We start from the raw sequence: 19,309 nt of genomic DNA, 5'->3' as shown, positions 1-19,309 counted from the left end.
GTTCCAACTCTCTCCTCCCTCTCGTTTGTGGTCCGCCTCTTTCTGCAGTCTGCCCCCTGCCGGTAAGGAGTGTACCTACACTGTTTCATTTTCCCTCGAAATGTTTCCATCAAAATGTTAAATTGTTTTTGCATTTCAGACAAATAGATCTGAAATGTAGCACTGTTTGAGGTCAGATCCTGTCTCTCTAAATGAAAAGCACAAACTGCTGAGGTTTTCTTTGTGTTTTAGCCGATGCTTCAGGAAAAAATACCTTACAGCTACAGAACTGAAGAAAAAAACACAAGTAATTGAGATATCAAAGCCTAATTTTGAGTATTATAAAAAATAGTTCTGTGCTGCTCCATGGAGGTTTCTCACCTTTCTCCTCTCCTCCATGTGCCTCTTCTCTGTGACCACCAGGAAGCAGCAGGAGACAGATATTTATCATGTTGTATTCTAAATAAACCAGGCGCAGTTTTGGCGCATGGTCTGCTTTTTCTCAAGTAACACATTATGAACCATGTCACAGTAGCTTGGAGTTAGTCTGCCAAAAGAAGTTGAGGGCAGGCAATACAAAAACAGTGAGATTTTTTAATAGCCTTACCTCAACAATTGATATTGCAATATTTACTATTAATGTTTTCTAGATTTTTAAAATTCAAATGAAAACCTATACCTAAAAAAAGTTTCTCAGCATATCTAATTAATGCTGTGCAAGATTTGGTACATTTAGACATTAAAAACATAAACAACACTTACTATACATTTACTGATGCTTTCTTTAGAGAACAAAGAGTCAAAGACATGGCAGTGAATGACATTTCCAAGGGATTCAGTTTATATCCCTGTAAAATGTCCTTCCATTTATATCTATAATTAGGAGGTGAATTTGTGTTAATATAAGACATACAATAACACTAATAACTTTATGTGGATTTGAACTCCTGCTGGTCCCTTGACACAGAGAGGACCAACTACAGATCTGGTCAGTGTCAGTAATGGTACAATCTGACTGACAGCTATATGTGGAGCTGAAGCCCTGTGACATTCATACTGTATCTGAATAAAGTTTTTTTTTTTCCTTTAGATTTTGGTTGCTATTATTGTTTAGCATGAGATTGAATTGCTTCACAAAGGCATATGTTATTCTCTAATCAAGTCCATTAATGTATGACTTTTTCCAACTATGAAACATAAAACATATAACATGGAACACAGTGACTCCACTAAGCTTGACCTAAGCTTAAGCTCCTAAACTTTACACTTTAATAATAATAACAGTACTAACTCCCATATAATGCCATCACATCATTATGCTTAAATCAAATTAAACCATCTATATATGGGTAATGATCAAATTAAAAACATTATAATTAATGAATCTTCATGACATAATTCTCCCATTTCTGTCCGCTCCACAACCTTGCTTTTTCAAGCAGGGCTTTGTGTTGAACTGTGACTGTATAAAGAGTGAATATTTCAGCTCTTGTAGTTGTGAAATTATCTGCCAAAAGTCGCTGCCATGAGATGTTATCTAGGAGTACGTTAATATGTTTTTATCTTTAAGCGTGGAAAATTATATTAGAAGCAAACAACTACAGATTCACTTCAAACCTTTTAAGACTAAACGAAGCTTCCTCAGCTGAGGCAAATGTCTTCTCCTGAGGTTTAGCCAGGATTTTCACCGGAAACAGAGGAGTCATCTTCCCGGAAAGGGAAATGTCAACAAAATCAGGAGGTGTTTTTGAACAGTTTGCAGAAAACGACACTCTTGCTTACTTGTCCTGCTCAGGAGGACTACGAGAAGAGGTCCTTGTTTGAAGTCGCAGGTTTTAAAATTTTGAAACAGTAAGTTTGCGACTTAATAAAAGTGAGCGGACAGCCGCCGCTCACCGGCTGGTGTTATGTAATTTCCACAACTGAGCTGAAGCGACCATGCAGTCATTAAAATGTCAGGTCCTAAAGCAGCTGTTCCGTCGTTTATGTTTTGACTCTGGCAAAAGGGTAAGTCGATAACTTTGACAGCGGTTAGTCCTGAACGCTGCAGGTGTGAATACAAAGCGGATAGAAACGTTAAGGTGCAGCACGAGTGTGTGTTTTCAGCGGAAGCTAAAGCTAGCTAGCTGTTTTTCCAACCAGAGCTGCAGCAGTGGTTTGTTTTAAATTGCCAGTTGTTGTTGATGTTGATGTTGTTTTTCTAAATGAACAGATGTTACAGAGACCACTGAGCGGTGTCCGACAGGTGTCACCGTTTTTAACCTTAGTTTTAATAAAAATGTTTAACGTCAGCCATTTCTTCATATTGCATCATCGCAGTTCGCTGAGCTCTTAATAATTGCAGGTGTCCCTCTGATACTGGTCTGTCCGTGAACAGGTATTCACGGTTTGAGGTGTCACAGATGCAGAGCTCGAGGTCATTATCGCCGAGGTGTGGTTGTCGCGCGTGACTTTTCAGGAAATCAGCTGACACACCAGGATTTTGGAAAGATCTAGACAACAGCTCCAAAATTGTTTTTTTTCTTAAGATATTTTCAGAAACCGTAGGTGCTTCGCATAACTTTGGCTTTCTTTCATATCATTTAGCGCCTAAATGTTAGTTTGCCTGAATTACCTTCGCTAAAGATGTTATGTTTTCATCCCTGTTTGTTTGTTTGTTCAGGATTTACACAGAAAGTACTGAACCGATTTTCACCGAACTTGGTGGAGGGACGGGGCATGGGTCAGGGAAGATCACTTTAAATTTTGGGGAAGATCCGGATCATTTCCCATGAATTTAAATTTTTTTTCTCTGAAGTGTGGTTTATGTAGTTTGACAGTGGCCTTGGGGGAGATCTGCGCTTCTAGTTACTGCATGCACTGTGTTTTTACAGTATAGAAGACAGGGTTATAAACAAATAGGCTTACCTAAAAAACAGAGTGCTTCACAGAAAATATAGAACATAAAAAAAATAAAGTCTGCTGTAACAGAATAAAACAAAATAGACAAAAAACAATAATAAAAACTAGAATGGCTGCATGTCTTTTCCAAGCACACAGGTTGCAGTGTACATCCAGGTCTGTCCAGACTCTAATATGTAGTTGAAGGAATTTCATGAAAGGTTTTAAATGTAATTGCAGAACATTACAATGTCACAGTGAAGTTGACCCATTGGAAATAAAATGTAATAATGTCATCATTCTATCATATCCTAGATGTTTGTGTTAAGTGCAGAGGCGTGGTGTTATCTACAGCTCCTTGTACTGACTGAATCCTGCTCTCCTTGTCCTTTTTAAGGTGCTTCAGAAAGGCATGAATGACTTTGCAGTTCTCAACACGGGGCGGAAGATGCCCCTGCTTGGGCTGGGAACTTGGAAGAGTGATCCAGGAAAGGTAGAGGCTTTTTTTGATTGAAGATTGAATGTGTACTCACTGAACATAATGTGTAGCACGCTCTACACAGTTGATGGCCATGTCTGTAAATAATCTGTCATTGTACTTGTTTAATTTTGATACTTGCCCCCCCCTTCACAGGTCAAACAAGCAGTTATTTGGGCCTTGGAGACTGGATATCGCCACATCGACTGTGCAGCCATTTATGGCAATGAGGTCGAGATTGGAGAAGCCCTACAGGAGACTCTTGGCCCCAACAAGGTAAAATAACTTCACCCAGTTGCATTAGAAGGCCAAAGTTTCAGCATGTTTTCTGCTCCATAACACAAAATAACAATAATGTGTCCTTTGAGGGTGATTGATACCAGATGCTGAGATCTGTCTTTCAGGTGTCACTGTCTAGCTTGTTCTTTCTTTTCTCTGTATTCCTGAAATCTAAAGACATTCCCAATCCCTCCATAAAAACTGCCCCCCACATGTTCATACTATATTTGACATGCTCTGTGTGCACCAGTCGCTGAGGCGAGAGGACGTGTTCATCACATCCAAGCTGTGGAACACCCGACATCACCCTGAAGACGTGGAGCCGGCGCTGCTGAAGACCCTGAAGGACCTGAAGCTGGAGTACCTGGACCTCTACCTCATCCACTGGCCCTATGCCTTCCAGTGAGCTCAACCTACTCCGAACTCTAAAAATTAGATTATTAACTCATTATCCTGACAAAAACACTTTTTGTTTTCTTGAGATAACGAGATAAGTGCGGCATAGTCAGGAGAAAAGGTCTTTGTTAAGGTCATTAAGTCGTTATGCCAAGGTAACAAGGTAGTTGTTATCCATATTTCATATTTCAAGAAAATAAAGGGACAGGAAAGCTAGAGGTTTACCTGTGTTTCACTTCAGTCTGTCCTTGGTTGGTTTTTCTCTCTCTGTGGTTCCTTCTTTGTGTCCACTAGACGAGGAGATGTTACTTTCCCCAGAGGGGAGGATGGCACCCTGCTATACGACAACATAGACTACAAGCTGACCTGGGCTGCCATGGAGAAGCTGGTGGGGAAGGGTCTTGTCCGATCCATCGGCCTGTCCAACTTCAACAGTCGGCAGATAGATGACATCCTGTCTGTCGCCAGCATCAAACCAACTGTCCTGCAGGTACAGGATGTTTATTTTAGCTGCAGGTAAACAGGTTAGATGAGAAAATAGCTGTAAACTGTTTTAAGTCACCCTGGTATGTCCATAATTTTGTTAGGTAGAGAGCCATCCCTATTTGGCCCAGGTAGAGCTGTTGGCCCACTGTCGGGACCGGGGCCTGGTGATGACGGCCTACAGCCCTCTGGGCTCCCCGGACCGAGCCTGGAAACATCCAGATGAACCCGTTCTGCTTCAGGAGCCTGTGATCGCCTCCCTCGCAGAGAAATATAAAAGGAGCCCAGCTCAGATTATTCTGAGGTGATCAAATCCAATTGCTAGAGGTTTTCACATATTTGTAGCACAACATGCATCCCAAGCTTTATTAAATACCACGACAGCTGTTCAGCCAAACACTGCTGGTTTTAAAAGGTGTAAACATTCACATATTATCACCATATACAGCTGATAACACACATACATTTCTTTGTATGTTGTAGCTTAATCACCAGAAATCATTTGTATAGTGTTACTACCATCTTGCAAAATGATGCTGTAATATTTGAAGTGCACATTTTTTTCTGCTGTCTCCTACGGTGGCCTTGAGAGCTCACATATTCAAATATACAAAACAATTTCACAGCACAGGCACCACATTTAGAATAAAAATGCTGCACAGTGAGAAAACACAATCAAATACAGAAACAAGCCACAAATTGAAGGTAATTTACAATCAGTGTCTCCATTACGTTATTTGTCAGAGCGCAAGCATTGTTGCTTCATTAGTAGCAACAATATACATGGCATTGGCTGAAATACAAGTTTGATGTTGCAGGTGGCAGACACAGCGAGGAGTGGTAACCATCCCCAAGAGTGTGACAGAGTCACGCATCAAAGAAAACATTCAGGTGGAATAAACTTTTGAGTCAAAGCAATTCATTTCCATATGATGAAGCTGCTTTTTTTAATATATATATATATATATAGATGGTCTCCTTAATGAGATTCTAAATCGAGAATATGCTGACATGATTTTCTGTTGTCAGGTGTTTGACTTTACCCTTGAGGCAGAGGAAATGAAAAGCATTACTGCACTGAACAAAGGCTGGCGCTACATTGTACCAATGATTGAAGTAAGTGGGTTTTACGTACCATGTCTCTCATGGCTGTTATTGACAGTGTTACATTTTAATCATCCTGTCAACAGGCAGACATTATGTCCTGACTGTTTCAGTTTGTAAGGCACAGATTAAGTACTAATCCTCATCATCCTGTAAGGTCTGAGTAAGACTTAATTGGACGGAGGTTGTGTTCTTTGATGGTTTACATTATTTTTATGAGGCTTTTTTTAACCTTTCAATAGTTAAAAAGAGCAAAATTCAATGTAAAGCATATTGGCATAAAATATTACAGATGTTCAGATGTTTCAGCACCTGAGTGTGTGATGGAGAAGCAACAGTCTGAAGAGGTGAGCATGAACACATTAGTGAGGAGCAGAGGGACATGTCACAGCTTTGGTTTGGATGTTTGCAGGTGGAGGGAAAGCGTGTTCCCAGGGATGCAGGACATCCTCACTACCCTTTCAACGACCCCTACTGACGACTCACTCTGCCGCCTGAATCTGTGCCTTCAACAAGCCCCATCCACGCCACGTCACCCTCCCCACGTCACTCATCCTGACTTTAGAATTTGTCTTTAGATCATATCAAATCCTGCACGTTTCATTCGAACATGTCAGAAGTTACTGTTGGTGATGAAGATGGGAAAACCTGGTATGACTGTATACATACTTTACGTGTTATTTTTTAAATAAACTTTTTGTTACTTCACTTTGAAATGTCTTTATTTGACCAGTTGATTCTTTATGAATGAACACCTGTGAACAATGCGGCGTTGTACAGTGTAGGAATTTCACTCAAACCATAAATGTACATCAATCTTGCAGCTCTAAATGTCACTAAATAACACAATACAGATCTTGCTTTAAGTATAAAATGCCATTGTTATGAGATGACGCTACACATTTGATGCTTTATGCCACAAATGTAAAACTGAACATATGACGTGATTTTCTTTTACCTATAGAGACTCATGATCTTATTGCTTATCGCTTTACACAAGAATCTTCAAGGCACGTGCTGTGACTGAATAACATCAAACATCATTCCACAGTAGAAAAATAGAATTTAATTATGAATAAATGCATCAGCTGTCACGTACAGTGGTATTCTCTCATCTCCTGCCGCACCTCCTCTAAGGCTTCCTCCATTGTGAGTTTGGGAGGTCTGTGCTGGCGAATGTACTGTGGAAAGAATGAAGTACTGTTGTAAACAAACATGTGATTCAACCACAGCTTTAAGAAAGCCACATTTGAGTCTTCTTTACAGAGTGGAGTTTAAATAAATTGACAAGTTTTAGTATAACTGCTTCCTGTTCATTTTTTTAATCTGTCTCATGACACAGACTGATCCTCCACTACAGTGAGAAACCAGCTACACAACAGCATGAAGTGTCACTGTTTGTCTACAAATAAGACATTCAGCCACTGAGTCTTTGAACCAATCATGAAACATGTCTTTTGTTGAGCCAAACTTTTCAGTATAATTTATAAATCAGACTTATTCACAATCAGGATTATTGTGTGTATGTGTAAGCTTTACCTGTCTGGTGTCCTCCAGCGTGGTGTATCTGTAGTTTGGTGGTTCCAGGCTCTGCACCAGGCTGGAGTGAAGGTGCCGGCTGCTTTCGATGAACCGCCTTGTCGTGGCGAGCTGCTGTTTCAGCATTTCATTGAGTACAAATACAGCTGGATTGAAGGTGCTGAGAGCTGAGGAGGGAGACATGGGGCAAACACATAAAGAGCAGTACTCTGGGTAGAGCACTAAGCGGCTGTCTAGCTTAGCACAGGGACTTTATCTGTACAAAGGTTTAAAAAAAAAATATATATATATATATATATATCCCCTACCTGCACCTCTAAATTTCACACCACTTCCTGACAAGCTTAATATTTAATATTAAGACATTAGGTTGGTATGCAGCACCATAAAGCTTCATGGAGACTTAGTCATACAATGTCCTTCTTTAGTTAGACAAAGATCAAGTGGATGTACAACATGCGCTGGGTAAGCCGTAGTTTAATGTTTAGAATTAGTTGTATCTCTCCATTGTGTGTATAGTTTGTAGAGTTTATAGATCTGAATTCAGGTGTAGGTGACTGCTGAACATTTTCTATTATCAAAATAATCAATTTAAAGGATGGTCTGGATCAAGAGATATTTTCCAGGAGTGCCTCTGGGATTTCCACATGTGCTTATGTTGTAAAGGATTCTCTGTTTTATTGGGTCTTACCTTCAACTGCTTCTGCGCTGAGAGCATGAGCAGCCAGCGGGATGGGATTCAGGTAGGACATGTCCAGTTTAGGCTCAAATGTGCCCAGACCTGCACAGAGGGAAAGTCAGAGATCAGGAAAGGACATAGTTGTCCCCATGTTTAGTCATAAACCTTGTACACACTGTATCACTGTACATGATACATATCTTAAATACATCAACACAGTGTATGGCAGACTAACCAGTTGACCATGTGTAAGCCGTGGTATCAGGCTGGGTTTGTACTGCTGCGTCTTTTAAAACCTTTCCTGAAGTTCGCCTCCTCGAAGTCCGCCTATCATACGATACTGAAGATCTTGAGTCGCTGCTTCTGCTGAACGACTTCAATGTGTGGCTGCAATCTGAGGTCTGTGAGGCTGTGTCTGAGAAAGTGCTTGAGTAATCATCCTCTGTCCTCTTGCAGGACAGGTCTGAATCCGAAGCCTCCTCTCTGACATCTGCCTCATTTCCATCTCCTTGCAATAGTTCTGAAACCTGGCTGGCACTGTCATTGGACTCCGTCTTGCTCTCACTCTCAAAGTCACTTTGGTAGTTCAGCACCACCTCCTCCTCCTTCTCCTCCCTCTGTGGCTGCTGATGTCCGTTCAGGGACCCAGGAACAGGGGCGCTGTGTTTGGCTTCTCCCTGTTTGTGCAGCAAACGGTAAAGAAAAAACATCACTACTTCAGAGAACCCAGAAAGATCTTCAACTAAAAGGGAAATAGCTCTAACTTATTATAGCTAATAAGCCTGAACTGACAGACACTAAAACGCTTTTTAAACCCTGTCAAGTTATCTGACTGCTTAGTGTGTATGTAGAAATGAAGATTACAAACTCAAACAAGAACCAGGCTATATTTTTTAACTAACTTTTCCTTTAAGCCTATTTGCTGTAATGCCAAGAATCACTTCAGTACAGTACCAAAATTGCATTGTTCAATACAGACACAAACATGTACTATATTTCTCTAATTTATTTTATTATACTGCTTTTAATTAATTGCCCACCTCCTTTCCTGATGGTTCCTCTGTAAATCCAAAGGTAGCAGGGACAAGGTCATCTAATGTCATCACATTTATCTTGAAGTCTGCAACAACACAAGAATTTTGAAAAATGACAGTGCATATCCACACAACTGCCACGTGTAATACTACCCGTAATGCATGAGGCATTAAAGCAAAAGCCAGAAAACGAGTTATTTTAAGCTACTGAATCAATGATTAAAATCTCATAACGCAGTTATATTTAAAAGTGGTCAGTATGTCAGAATGTGGTATAATACCTGCATCATTTCTGTCAGAAAACATAAGATTGGAGACAAATCATTAAAAAAAAAAAAGCTAGTCATAAACTTGTAATGCCCTGCAAAGCAACTCATGCATTCCATTCTCTGTTAATGCTCTACAGTGGGAAGATTAATGTACCTTGATGTCCATCTAGGATGCATGAAGAAAAATGATGAATGAACAAAAGAACCATGTTATTTGTTTTGTACGCAAAATGACAGGCTGAGCATTCTGACATCACTAAATCATTTTGGCAATAATACTGTGATATTGGTATAACTGTTATGAACTTCTCTCACCTTCAGAAGAAACTGAATTCATCTCACTGCAGGGACCTTCAGAGTCTGACCCCTCAGGGAAGAGCTCCTCCAGAGAGCGCACCTCACTGTGGCCCGAAATAGAGGAGAGGGAACGCTGTGGACTGCCCGCCCTGTGAGGGAAGTTCGGTCTCCTCACAAGAGAGGAGGAGACGTGGGGAGGAGAGGGGGATGGAGAGAGCACAGAGGGGCTGAAGTGGGCCTGAGCCTGGCCGGTGAATCGAAAAGGAGAACTACGGCGAGACGGAGAAGCTGGGGAGCGAGGTGGTGCTGTGTTGGAGGGTGACAAAGGACAAACAGCAGCTGGGGGAGGTGTGGAGTGGACCTTCTGACTGCTTTTGTTCAACTTCTGCAAGACAGGAAAACACAACATTAATGTCCATATGTTTTACACTGTAAACAACCAGCATGTTAAAATCCTGGTGAGTCTGATTCCATGTGATGTGATACATGCAACCTCCAAACATTTCTCTGTGAATTTAATATAATGTTACAAAAACACTGTTCTAAATCAAAAATAATATAAAATTGCTTAAAAAATATTTTTCTGGAAAACTGATATGTGAGGTGATGGTATTAGCCAAAGCATATCCTTAAAATAACAACACAGAACATGCCTATCTAAGACATGTAGTGACTTTATCAAAAGGATGTAAATAAACGGAGTGAAAACTGAGCAAAAACAGCAAAGGGTTCAAAGTGGAAAGGTACCTTGTCTGTTCTCGTGGAAGAGGGTCTCTCTGGTCTTGACAAGCTGTTGTCTGTTGAATCTAAAGAGTCTCCAAGCAGTTTCTTCATGTCCTCTTCATCGCTTTCCAGACTGACAGCACTCACTACTCTTAATGACTTCTTCTCCAAACTCACCAAAGGGAATACCGTACCAGCAGCTCTGGACTTGGACCTGACACCAACATCTGGGCCTCCTGGAGACCCAGCATCAGCAACGTTAGTACTGTCAACAGCTACAACTGCCTTGTTCTTGAGGAAACGTTTCCCCTTCAGACCCTGGTCACTGCTGGACTGTGCTGAGACTGGAACTGGCAGAGAGGACTCCAGAGACTGGGCGGCTGCTTCTGGCGGTGGTGAGATTCCCTGTCTGGCCTGTTCCTTGGCCTGCTTATAACTGCGAATGCGGCTCTCAATTTGAGCCAGTCTGCTCAGAGCAGCAGTCTGGGAAGATGACACGTATCTGACCAGATGAGGTGAGAGAGAAACACAAAGAGAAAAAGTTTCAGCAATGATATTTTGAACTGAAATTATTTTAATTGAAGAAAAATATTCATTCTTACTCCTCCTGTGCTTTACTTCTGTTTCTTTCCTATCTACAGAAGCGTACCTTGTTTCAGGCATCTGATGCCTTTGGCTCTTGCTAACAGGTGACTGGCTGCTGTTGGTTGGAGGCGGTGGAGCCTTCTTCAAGAACCTGCTCCCTCCTCCTCCTCCCAGAGAGCTCTGAGGTCTGAGGTCCTGACAAAAGGAAAAAAAACAACATGGGCTTAGGTAGCATCGCAAAAAGTGGAAGCTTGTTGTCAAACTAACCTTACCAACGTCCCACTGTGGTAATTTCTAACGTTCCACTGCATCTATGTTCTGAGCAACACAGCATCAAGTACAATGACTTCTAAAGTTGTTTACCTTGGTAGGGCCCCCCTCTCTTCCCTGACTCTTCTCAGGACCAGCAACGTGCACAGCATCAGCTCCATTCTCAGAAGCTGAGCTGAGCGAGGAGAGGTCACTCAGATCTGAGAGTAAAGTCTGGGTATTTGGAGGAGCAGATCTGGTTTTTGTAAGCCCACCCACAGCACCCTAAGGAGAAGGAGAGGGGTGACAATACAAGTTTCTGGATTTAAACAATGCCTTGGAGTTTGCTTTTCTTGCCAGTGGTGGAAAACAAATAATTGCATTCACTTAAGTTCTGTACTCAAACACAGTTTTGATGTACATATACTTTGTTAAGTTTTGTTTGAGTGTAAAGAGGACCCAGAGGCAGACCACAGGCTGATGGCGGTTCAAGGTAAATTTAATTAGAACAATCAACATCAGGTAAGTCCAAAAGCAATCAGGTTAGTTTTGAAGAGTGGAGGCAGAGTGGCGTGGCTGGCAGGTTTCTGGCTGGAGGAGCGATCCTGTACCCAGGTGAGTATCTGAAGCAGAGAATGAGAGTCACTAGGGCCAAACACGAGATTAACACACAAGAGTTTCACAGGAAGACTGTTTGCACAGCAGCGAGAGAGTTACCACTGAAGGTAGACAATCCAGCATTGAAGTGAAGCCCTGCTCCGGCTTAAAAAGAGTGATGATGGGAAATGAGGTGCAGGTGTGTCGACCTCCAGCCAGCAGGAAACCACGCCTCTCCACTCTAAAAAGAAGGAACCTCCCACAGGAGGCAGAGGGAAAAAACACCAAAGCACAAGCACACAAAAGGAATAGTCCAAACCCCATATACATAACATACTTTACATTTTATGCTACTTTATATTCATCTTCTACTATCTACAAAAAGAAATGTCGCAGTTTTTACTCCACAACACTGAAAGAACAGACATTAGTAACTTTGTAAATTCAGATTTTACATATGTAACACGTGATAAACTCACAAGTGATGTTTTGTCTCAGATTAAACTGCCCAGTAAAAAAATTACTACATATGTTGTTCACACATTAGTGAATCAGTACTAATAATCCAATGGTGTAATATACTGTGTGAATATATAATAACAAGAACCCAACGACTCTGACAGGGTTCATTCTAGATAGTGCTTTTACTTTTGATACCTTAATATATTTAGGTGACAATACATCTGTAATTTTACTGAAGTTTTATTTTGAAAACAGGAACTTTGTCTGTTACATGTGATTGTGTGAGTACCTTTACATTATGTTATTGACGCTTTGCTGAACGATTTCAATACTTCTAGCTCTGTTACCTGCACGTGTGCGTGCGTGTGTGTGTGTATAGTGTGGAGTCCATCTCTGAAAATAATCCTGGAGTTCATTAAAACATGTTGCAGACTCACTGTATGTGGCCGCGTTGTGGCTGCAGACCACTGTGTGGACTCAGCGTCTCCTCTGCTGTTCCTCTTCGCGGACAGAAGTGCCTGAGCTCGGTCCAGAGCAGTGCTTCGACCGCTTCTTTTCCACATTTTTAAACTGACGCTCTTCCCTTTGGCTAATTGTCACTTAGTGCACTAGATCACACGTTATTTTGGCTAGCTAATGGCTAAAAGCATGTCAGCTAGCTAACTACACAGCAGGTTATCTAGCTAACGACATAAACAGCCCTCCATATTATTTTGGAGACCCTTCATGCGCCTCTATGGTTTAAAGTCAAACTGCGCATAATATAAGCAGCTTCTACCTATATACTGCCTAGTTTGTGGATAGCGACTCTACTCTGGCGTCCCTTGTTTCCATGGAGGACCATCCTTCTTCTTCTTCTTTGTCTTCACGGGCAGTCAGTTCCTCGTCGGAGCATCAGCGCCCCCAACTGTTAGCAGTATTTCCCTGTTGTACAAAACAGTTAAATTCTGTGAACGGGGCCAACAACCTTTTTTTGTGATTTAAATGGTATTTTCAGATGGATAAGAAACATTTATATGAAACTGAAGTCCTACAACATAAAATGTGTTTCCTGTCTCTCTGCTGGTCACATTCTAATGTGAGCTGTGTGTGGTACTGTGACAGACACAGGAGTTTACATAATGTTGTCAAGTCAAACACTGGTCTAGTCAGTCCTGCATATTTGGCACCAAATTACACCTCAGGGAAAAGAACAGATTCAACTGCTTCTCTGTGAAAAACCCAGATTTACTATAGTTAGTAGTTTTTCTCTCTGTTTCCATTCTTCCCATCATCACTCTGGACTGTGCCACAGCATTAAAGTCAGACATTCCTCCAGGGTGAGACACTCAGATCCATCCAATGCTGCTTGCATCCTGCAGATCCATGTGCAGTACTGTACTCAGTGCAAACTGAGTGTCTGAGCTCTGTGTCTGCACCAATGTGTAATAAAGATGACCCTGTTTTAGCTGTAGCTTGCCTTCAACAATATTAAGGAAAATGTGGGGTTTGCAGTTCTCTCCCAGAGCTTCAGTCATCAATTCTGTCTCTGATAGTAAGAATTTTATTATTTAAAAAGCCCATGAAGTCATTACTGCTGAGAGCTATGAATACATGGATCAATAGCACTATGGCTGCCTCATAGATAAGCAGAGATCACACACACATATGTGTAGTAATGACTTTAATAACTTTGGAAAATACACATTTATAGAGGCACCTGAGCTGCCAAATATCTTGCTATAAGTACAAGGCCAAAGGATGCACAGAAAAGCATGATACCAGGAGTATCCCTGAGGTGATTTCACTGTTCAGTTACCTGCAGCAGCTAATCCTGTTTTTAAAAGGTGTAAACATTCACATATTGTCACCATACAAAGTTGGTATGGTTGTAGCTTAACTACCAGAAATCATGCTCCTACAGTGGGCCTGAGAGCTCAGCACACTGCAACTTAAGAAAACACCAAAGCTTCACCAATTAGTCAACACAGGCACTGCATATAGAATAAAATGCTGCAAAGCGAGAAAATACAATCGATTACAGAAACCAGCCTCAAGCTGAAGGTAATTTACAATCAGCATCTCCATTACGTTTTTTGTCAGAGGTGCGTACTATTGTTAGGTATACTTGATTTTAGGTCAAAAATAAATCGGAGGTTCATTTACTTTTACTTTCTACGTAATTTTATAGAAAACATAAATATGGTGGTTCGTTAATAAGTTTGGCTTTATAAATAAGCGATTTGAGTAAAATGGAAGAACATCTATCGTGTCATTGAAATGATTTATTTTGAAAGCGGAAGTGGCCTACCCGGACAGTGAGAAGAAGAAGAAGAAGAAGAAGAAGAAGAAAAAGAAGGGCTCGGCGCTAACGTCACGTTTCTGTGGAAAAGTCAAAGTTTCGTGTTGTGAATGAAGATGGAACCGGCGGCGGCGGCTAAGGAGATTGATGGCAGCGTGATGGAAGGAGTAAGTACTTGCACTTTGTTTACCAGAGAAATGTTCCGCGCTGATGATGCGCTAACAGAAGGCTAACGGCGGCGTGTAGCAGTCGAGTAGCAGCCGGTGGCGAGCTCACTGATGTCTGCTCTGTTTCCCGGTGTCGGTTCTCTGCAGGGCGGACAGATCCTGAGAGTCTCCGCGGCGCTCAGCTGTATCACCGGCTCTGCCATCAAAATCACGAAAATCCGCGCCGGCAGGAGCACACCGGGGCTCAGGTGAGGGAGCAGACCCGCGGCTAGCAGGCTAATGTTAGCCTATTCATTAAAGTTGTGTCGTCGGCTAACTTAGTTAGCAGACGTTCAAAGAGAACAATAAACGCTCCCGTTACTCGTGATATTTTATCTGTTACTCTTCTCTGATTTCAGTCTAGTTTCCCTGTTAGTCCCTATTCACTCTTCAGCTGAGAAACGAGACGCAGACCAGATTCCATTCAAAATTCGTGGACAATAAGACCGTCTGACTTGTCAGTGAAAACACAAAACTCTAGAAAAATGCCCAGAGGCATTCAGACAATCGCTATGAGCTGTTTTTTAATCCTGTGTCCATCCTCTTCACACAGCGGCTTGTACATTCATGAAACTTCAACAGAAACTTCAAGTTATTTCTCCGATTCTCTGCCGCAGCCTTTCTTCCAGAAAGCTGCGTCATTAAGCAGCTGAGAATCAATTCAATAATTTCAATAGATTTTGTTAATAACTGTTGCTGCCGATTGTACTAACAGACTCTTAGCATCCAAACACATCTTTAATCTTATTTTGTTTAATATGTTGCTTTGCTTTTGTTGTAAAAATGTCAAATTTGTGCAATTTCTGGATGGTATTCTTACATTTTCTTTGAGGCATAAGAACAGAGGAAGCATTTTAATAAATTATATTCAATTTCCAAACATGGGTGTCTGCAGGTCTTAAAGTCTTTAAAAGCTGTATTTTCAGTTTCCTCTGATAAGGCCTCCAGAGGTATAAACAGTCTTTATTTTTGCTGTATTTACATTCAATGTGGTATCAAAAATGGCTTAAGTTGTATTTTCTTAATTTACCTCAATGATCTGGCAGAATCTATTTAAGTGGAGTTTAGAAAGGATTTCTCTCAGGCAGAATTTGATCAGACATTAACTGTTTTCATAAAGCTGCAGAATAATAAACATGCCATGATATTTTGTTGTGTGTTCAGACCACAGCACCTGAGCGGCCTGCAGCTGGTCTCAGATCTGTGTTCAGGCAGTCTGCAGGGAGCCAGCATCGGCTCCACCGACATCAGTCTGACTCCAGGAAAGATCCAGTCTGGGAACCACACGGCCGACACACAGACAGCAGGGTGAGACCGACTGAATGTCCGTCAGACCTCCAGTTCAGGTGGTTTTGAGGGGTACCACAGCTCCTCGGGGAGGGTCCAGGGGTCTCAGAGGAGGTTAAAAGAGCCGTGTTTCAGGGGAACTTGAGGAGGTCTCAGGGTTCTTTTGGCTTTTAAAGAGTTATTCACCATAGACACTTATGGAGGTCCCATGTTCTGATGAATGGATGTGAAACATCATCCACATGTCTACAAAACCTGGTGTCTCTTTTTTATTAACTTGTGGTTTATTAATGTAAGTGAATTTGATTTTTGTGTTTTCTGTGTGTGTGTTTTGTTTTATCAGGAGTGTGTGTCTGCTGCTGCAGGTAGCTCTACCCTGTGCTCTGTACGCTGACGCCTCTTCACAGCTCTGTCTGAAGGGAGGAACCAATGCTGAGATGGCTCCTCAGATTGACTACACTGTCAAGGTCTGGTTCTATACACACTCTGCTCACGCTGTACACACGCTGTTGATTCTGATAGTTTCAAAGGATTTTTGGGAAAACTGTGTTTAACCATCTTTCTTCTTCAGGTGTTTAAACCCATTGTGGAGAAGTTTGGAGTCCATTTTGACTGTGACATCAAAATGAGGTTGGTTCACTGTCGTCTGCTGAGTAGAGAAAGGAGAAACGTGTGTGTGTGTGTGTGTGTGTCTCACTCTGTGTATGTGTGTCTCAGGGGTTACTACCCTAAAGGTGGAGGTGAAGTGTTGGTGACAGTCAATCCGGTCAAAGAGCTGCAGCCTGTCACCATGACAGAGAGGGGAAACATCACCAAGATCTACGGCAGAGCATTCGTCGCTGGAGTCCTGCCCTTCAAAGTAAACAACACATGTTGCTGCTTTTATACTGCAGGGTCACAGACAGGTGATTTTTTTAGTTTGTTTTACCTAATTACAGACCCAACTGTAATGGAAATGGACTAAGGTGCTCCAAGAGGAGGAGAGGGCAGAGACATGACGCCTTGTGTCTTAACCCAAACCTCTTCTCACTGCTCCAGTGCCCAGAGCTGGAGGCTCTGCCCCTTTCAGACGTTCACCTCGTTCTGTCGTTGATGTGCTGATCACACATGTTGGTCTCATTTCTAAATCAGATTCTTTTTTGGCTGGACTGCAACAGTGAGGTCAGCCCCATGAACAGGAACGTCTGTCACTGACTGGCTGAGAGATGAAGTCACACCATCAGTCGGCCGAGCCGAGCGTTGGTGTTTCCTCATTGGCCGTTGCTCTTTCAAACTGGATTGGTGTGAACAGTTTCTGTGTCATCATCAGGAGGCGTTTACAGACAGTGCTGACAACTGAGGGTCTTTGTCTGTAGGTTAAATGACTTTTCAGACCCTTTAGTAACTTAGCGTATAGGCCTTGTGGGGTGAGGACATTTTGGTCGGTCCTCAACTCTTTAAAGGGCTGTTTGAGGGTTAGACGTGGTTTTAGGTTAGCGTTAAAGTAAGGGTCAGGGTTAGGCAGCTTAGGGTTAGGCTAAGGGGCTAGGGACACAGATATGAGTAAATAAGTAAGTGTGTGAGTGTTCACTGCTCATGGTTGGGTTAAATGCAGAGTTCAGATTTCATGTGTGTGTAAAAACATACTTGGACATTCTTCTTCTTCTGTGTCTTCAGTTGGCTAAAGACATGTCGGCTGCTGCTGTTCGAACCATCAGGAAGGAAATCAAAGAACTTTACATTAACATTCAGTCGCTACAGGAGAAAGACAAGGCCTGCGGTAACGGCAACGGCATCATGTAAGTCCCACCCACCTGCTGACATCACTGCTGTGTTCACTGTCTGGGAGAAAGATGGGAAATGACATCTCCTCAAATAAAATACCTCAGAAAAATCAAATACTGTTCACTAAGAGTTCAGAGAGCTTTCTGGATGTAGTTATAACTGCTCGTGTTTTGCTTTTCCCACATGCAGAGAATGCAGCGTGTTTTAATAAAGAAACAGGTGTGTCCTCAGCAGCTTTCTGATTGGTCCTTCTTCTCTGTGTTTCAGAATCATTGCTGAGTCGTCTACAGGTTGTCTGTTTGCAGGTTCCGCTCTGGGGAAGAAAGGTGAGCACGTCACCGGAGAATTCACCAGAAACACCAGAGTTTACACTGTTTAGTTTGACATTTGAACAACCACACATCTTCAGTCTCAGTGAGACACAAACACCCGAATGTCACCTGCCTCTTCAGAAGCTGTGAACACACTGCTGGGATCGTCAGACATGCTCACCTGTGTCTGTGTGTGTGTGTGTGTGTGTGTGTTTTGCAGGTGTGTATGCAGATAAAATTGGTATTGAAGCTGCTGAAATGTTGTTGAGGAACATCAGACACAACGGCTGTGTGGACGAGTTCCTACAGGACCAGGTAAGAGACACACCTTCTGAACTTGCTTCTCACCTTGCTCTGACCTCACTCTGAATCGCGATCTCTTCCTCCTCCTAAGCTCATCATCTTCATGGCGCTGGCAAAGGGAACGTCTCGGATTCGAACCGGTGCTGTGACGCTGCACACACAGACGGCCATCCACATCGCAGAGCAGCTCACTCAGGTCAGAAACGGCTCACTCAGTCCTTCATTCAGTCATTGGTATTTCAGCAGAAAAACTTATGGAGTCTAGCAGAGTGAAAGGGTGAAAGGTAGAAGTGAATGAAATGAATGAGGACGGACGCTGCATTACGTCCCGGTGTCCTGCTCGATCTACTGCTGAAACCTTTTTTTAATAAGTGCTCTTATTTTGATATTTTCAGGCAAAGTTCACAATAACAAAATGTGAGGATGAGCTCAGCAGTAACGTGACCTACATCATCGAATGTCAAGGATCAGGAGCCGCCAACCTCAACCTGTAGCCGCACACACTGAACACACACCCACTGTCTTTCTACTGGACTCAGTAGCTGCTCCCGTCTTGGCTGACCCTCTTAGCTTCTGTCTCTCAGGGTGTTTCCTTAAATACTGTAATAAATGAAATAAAAGTCTTTCCAACGTTCATGTTTATGTCTGTCTATGTTCTTAATGGGTTCTCAGAATCAGTCATTAGAAGTCTGAAGAACCAGTGCAGTTCTAAATTTTATAATATGACAAACAAATACAATCTGCAGTTTCACGGCCTTTTATCATCCCACATGAACATTTAACTCAGCACAGCAACAACGGTCTCACCCATCAGGAGAACAGAGAGAAGTCAGACACAGACCAGCTGCAAAAACAGTTCAGACAGGAGAGAGAAAGCCTCCTCAGGCTCTGGCCTGAAAACCAGGAACCCACAGAGAAAACATGCACAACATGTTTGTGATGTGATAGAGCCAGAATTTTATTATGTCTCCTTCAGGCTAATGAAGCTTCACATTAACTTCAGAATACATCCAACACAGAGTTAGGACTGTGGACTGTCTCCACCTGTTAATATTCAGCATGAATAGGAGGAAAAACACATGCACACTGTGGACCTGTCCTGAAAGCAGGCTGGATGGGGTCTG

The 19,309-nt window shown here is 42.2% G+C and overlaps 3 protein-coding genes across 6 annotated transcripts; 2 read left to right on the top strand and 1 right to left on the bottom strand.

The window, feature by feature from the left end:
• Window positions 1-1,696: 1,696 nt before the first annotated feature.
• On the top strand, window positions 1,697-6,307 carry akr1a1b (aldo-keto reductase family 1, member A1b (aldehyde reductase)). Of its 2 annotated transcripts, none has more exons than XM_041040607.1 (9): window positions 1,697-1,830; window positions 3,257-3,352; window positions 3,494-3,613; window positions 3,867-4,018; window positions 4,307-4,502; window positions 4,600-4,799; window positions 5,314-5,386; window positions 5,525-5,611; window positions 6,012-6,307. In XM_041040607.1, exons 2-9 carry the CDS (start codon window positions 3,272-3,274, stop codon window positions 6,075-6,077), a joined length of 975 nt encoding a protein of 324 aa, XP_040896541.1. In that variant the 5' UTR covers window positions 1,697-1,830; window positions 3,257-3,271; the 3' UTR covers window positions 6,078-6,307. The 2 variants fall into 2 exon arrangements, with proteins under 2 accessions (XP_040896541.1, XP_040896540.1); XM_041040606.1 differs by lacking the exon at window positions 1,697-1,830 and adding an exon at window positions 1,850-1,986.
• c6h19orf44 (chromosome 6 C19orf44 homolog) lies at window positions 5,464-12,860 on the bottom strand. Of its 3 annotated transcripts, none has more exons than XM_041040605.1 (11): window positions 12,471-12,860; window positions 11,089-11,259; window positions 10,790-10,920; window positions 10,165-10,642; window positions 9,436-9,802; window positions 9,275-9,286; window positions 8,858-8,937; window positions 8,053-8,494; window positions 7,830-7,919; window positions 7,139-7,305; window positions 5,464-6,780 (listed from the first exon to the last, which is right to left on the bottom strand). In XM_041040605.1, the coding sequence occupies exons 1-11, from the start codon at window positions 12,594-12,596 to the stop codon at window positions 6,691-6,693; spliced, it is 2,154 nt and encodes a 717-aa protein (XP_040896539.1). In that variant the 5' UTR covers window positions 12,597-12,860; the 3' UTR covers window positions 5,464-6,690. The 3 variants fall into 3 exon arrangements, with proteins under 3 accessions (XP_040896539.1, XP_040896536.1, XP_040896538.1); XM_041040602.1 differs by lacking the exon at window positions 12,471-12,860 and adding an exon at window positions 11,692-11,989; XM_041040604.1 differs by lacking the exons at window positions 9,275-9,286; window positions 12,471-12,860 and adding an exon at window positions 11,692-11,988.
• A 1,475-nt stretch (window positions 12,861-14,335) lies between these two features.
• On the top strand, window positions 14,336-18,819 carry rtca (RNA 3'-terminal phosphate cyclase). Its single transcript, XM_041039538.1, has 11 exons — window positions 14,336-14,481; window positions 14,629-14,729; window positions 15,685-15,828; window positions 16,151-16,274; window positions 16,379-16,437; window positions 16,525-16,666; window positions 17,464-17,585; window positions 17,839-17,897; window positions 18,103-18,197; window positions 18,277-18,381; window positions 18,581-18,819. Exons 1-11 carry the CDS (start codon window positions 14,425-14,427, stop codon window positions 18,677-18,679), a joined length of 1,107 nt encoding a protein of 368 aa, XP_040895472.1. The 5' UTR covers window positions 14,336-14,424; the 3' UTR covers window positions 18,680-18,819.
• Window positions 18,820-19,309: the final 490 nt, after the last annotated feature.

This window comes from Toxotes jaculatrix, chromosome 6 (assembly GCF_017976425.1).
Source record: "Toxotes jaculatrix isolate fToxJac2 chromosome 6, fToxJac2.pri, whole genome shotgun sequence".
In the NCBI taxonomy this organism is placed as follows: Eukaryota; Metazoa; Chordata; class Actinopteri; family Toxotidae; genus Toxotes; species Toxotes jaculatrix.
This window is presented reverse-complemented; position numbering and strand designations above follow the sequence as displayed.

Coding starts and splice junctions, on each gene's coding strand:
- akr1a1b (XM_041040606.1), top strand. CDS start 1,918: ATGCAGTCATTAAAATGTCAGGTCCTAAAGCAGCTGTTCCGTCGTTTA. Junction 4,503..4,599: donor TCAAACCAACTGTCCTGCAG/GTACAGGATGTT, acceptor TAATTTTGTTAG/GTAGAGAGCCATCCCTATTT. Junction 5,387..5,524: donor GCATCAAAGAAAACATTCAG/GTGGAATAAACT, acceptor TTCTGTTGTCAG/GTGTTTGACTTTACCCTTGA.
- c6h19orf44 (XM_041040602.1), bottom strand. CDS start 11,901: ATGTATATGGGGTTTGGACTATTCCTTTTGTGTGCTTGTGCTTTGGTG. Junction 10,643..10,789: donor CATCAGATGCCTGAAACAAG/GTACGCTTCTGT, acceptor TCATCTGGTCAG/ATACGTGTCATCTTCCCAGA. Junction 8,495..8,857: donor AGGAACCATCAGGAAAGGAG/GTGGGCAATTAA, acceptor CTGCACAAACAG/GGAGAAGCCAAACACAGCGC.
- rtca (XM_041039538.1), top strand. CDS start 14,425: ATGAAGATGGAACCGGCGGCGGCGGCTAAGGAGATTGATGGCAGCGTG. Junction 16,438..16,524: donor GACTGTGACATCAAAATGAG/GTTGGTTCACTG, acceptor TGTGTGTCTCAG/GGGTTACTACCCTAAAGGTG. Junction 18,198..18,276: donor ACGAGTTCCTACAGGACCAG/GTAAGAGACACA, acceptor CCTCCTCCTAAG/CTCATCATCTTCATGGCGCT.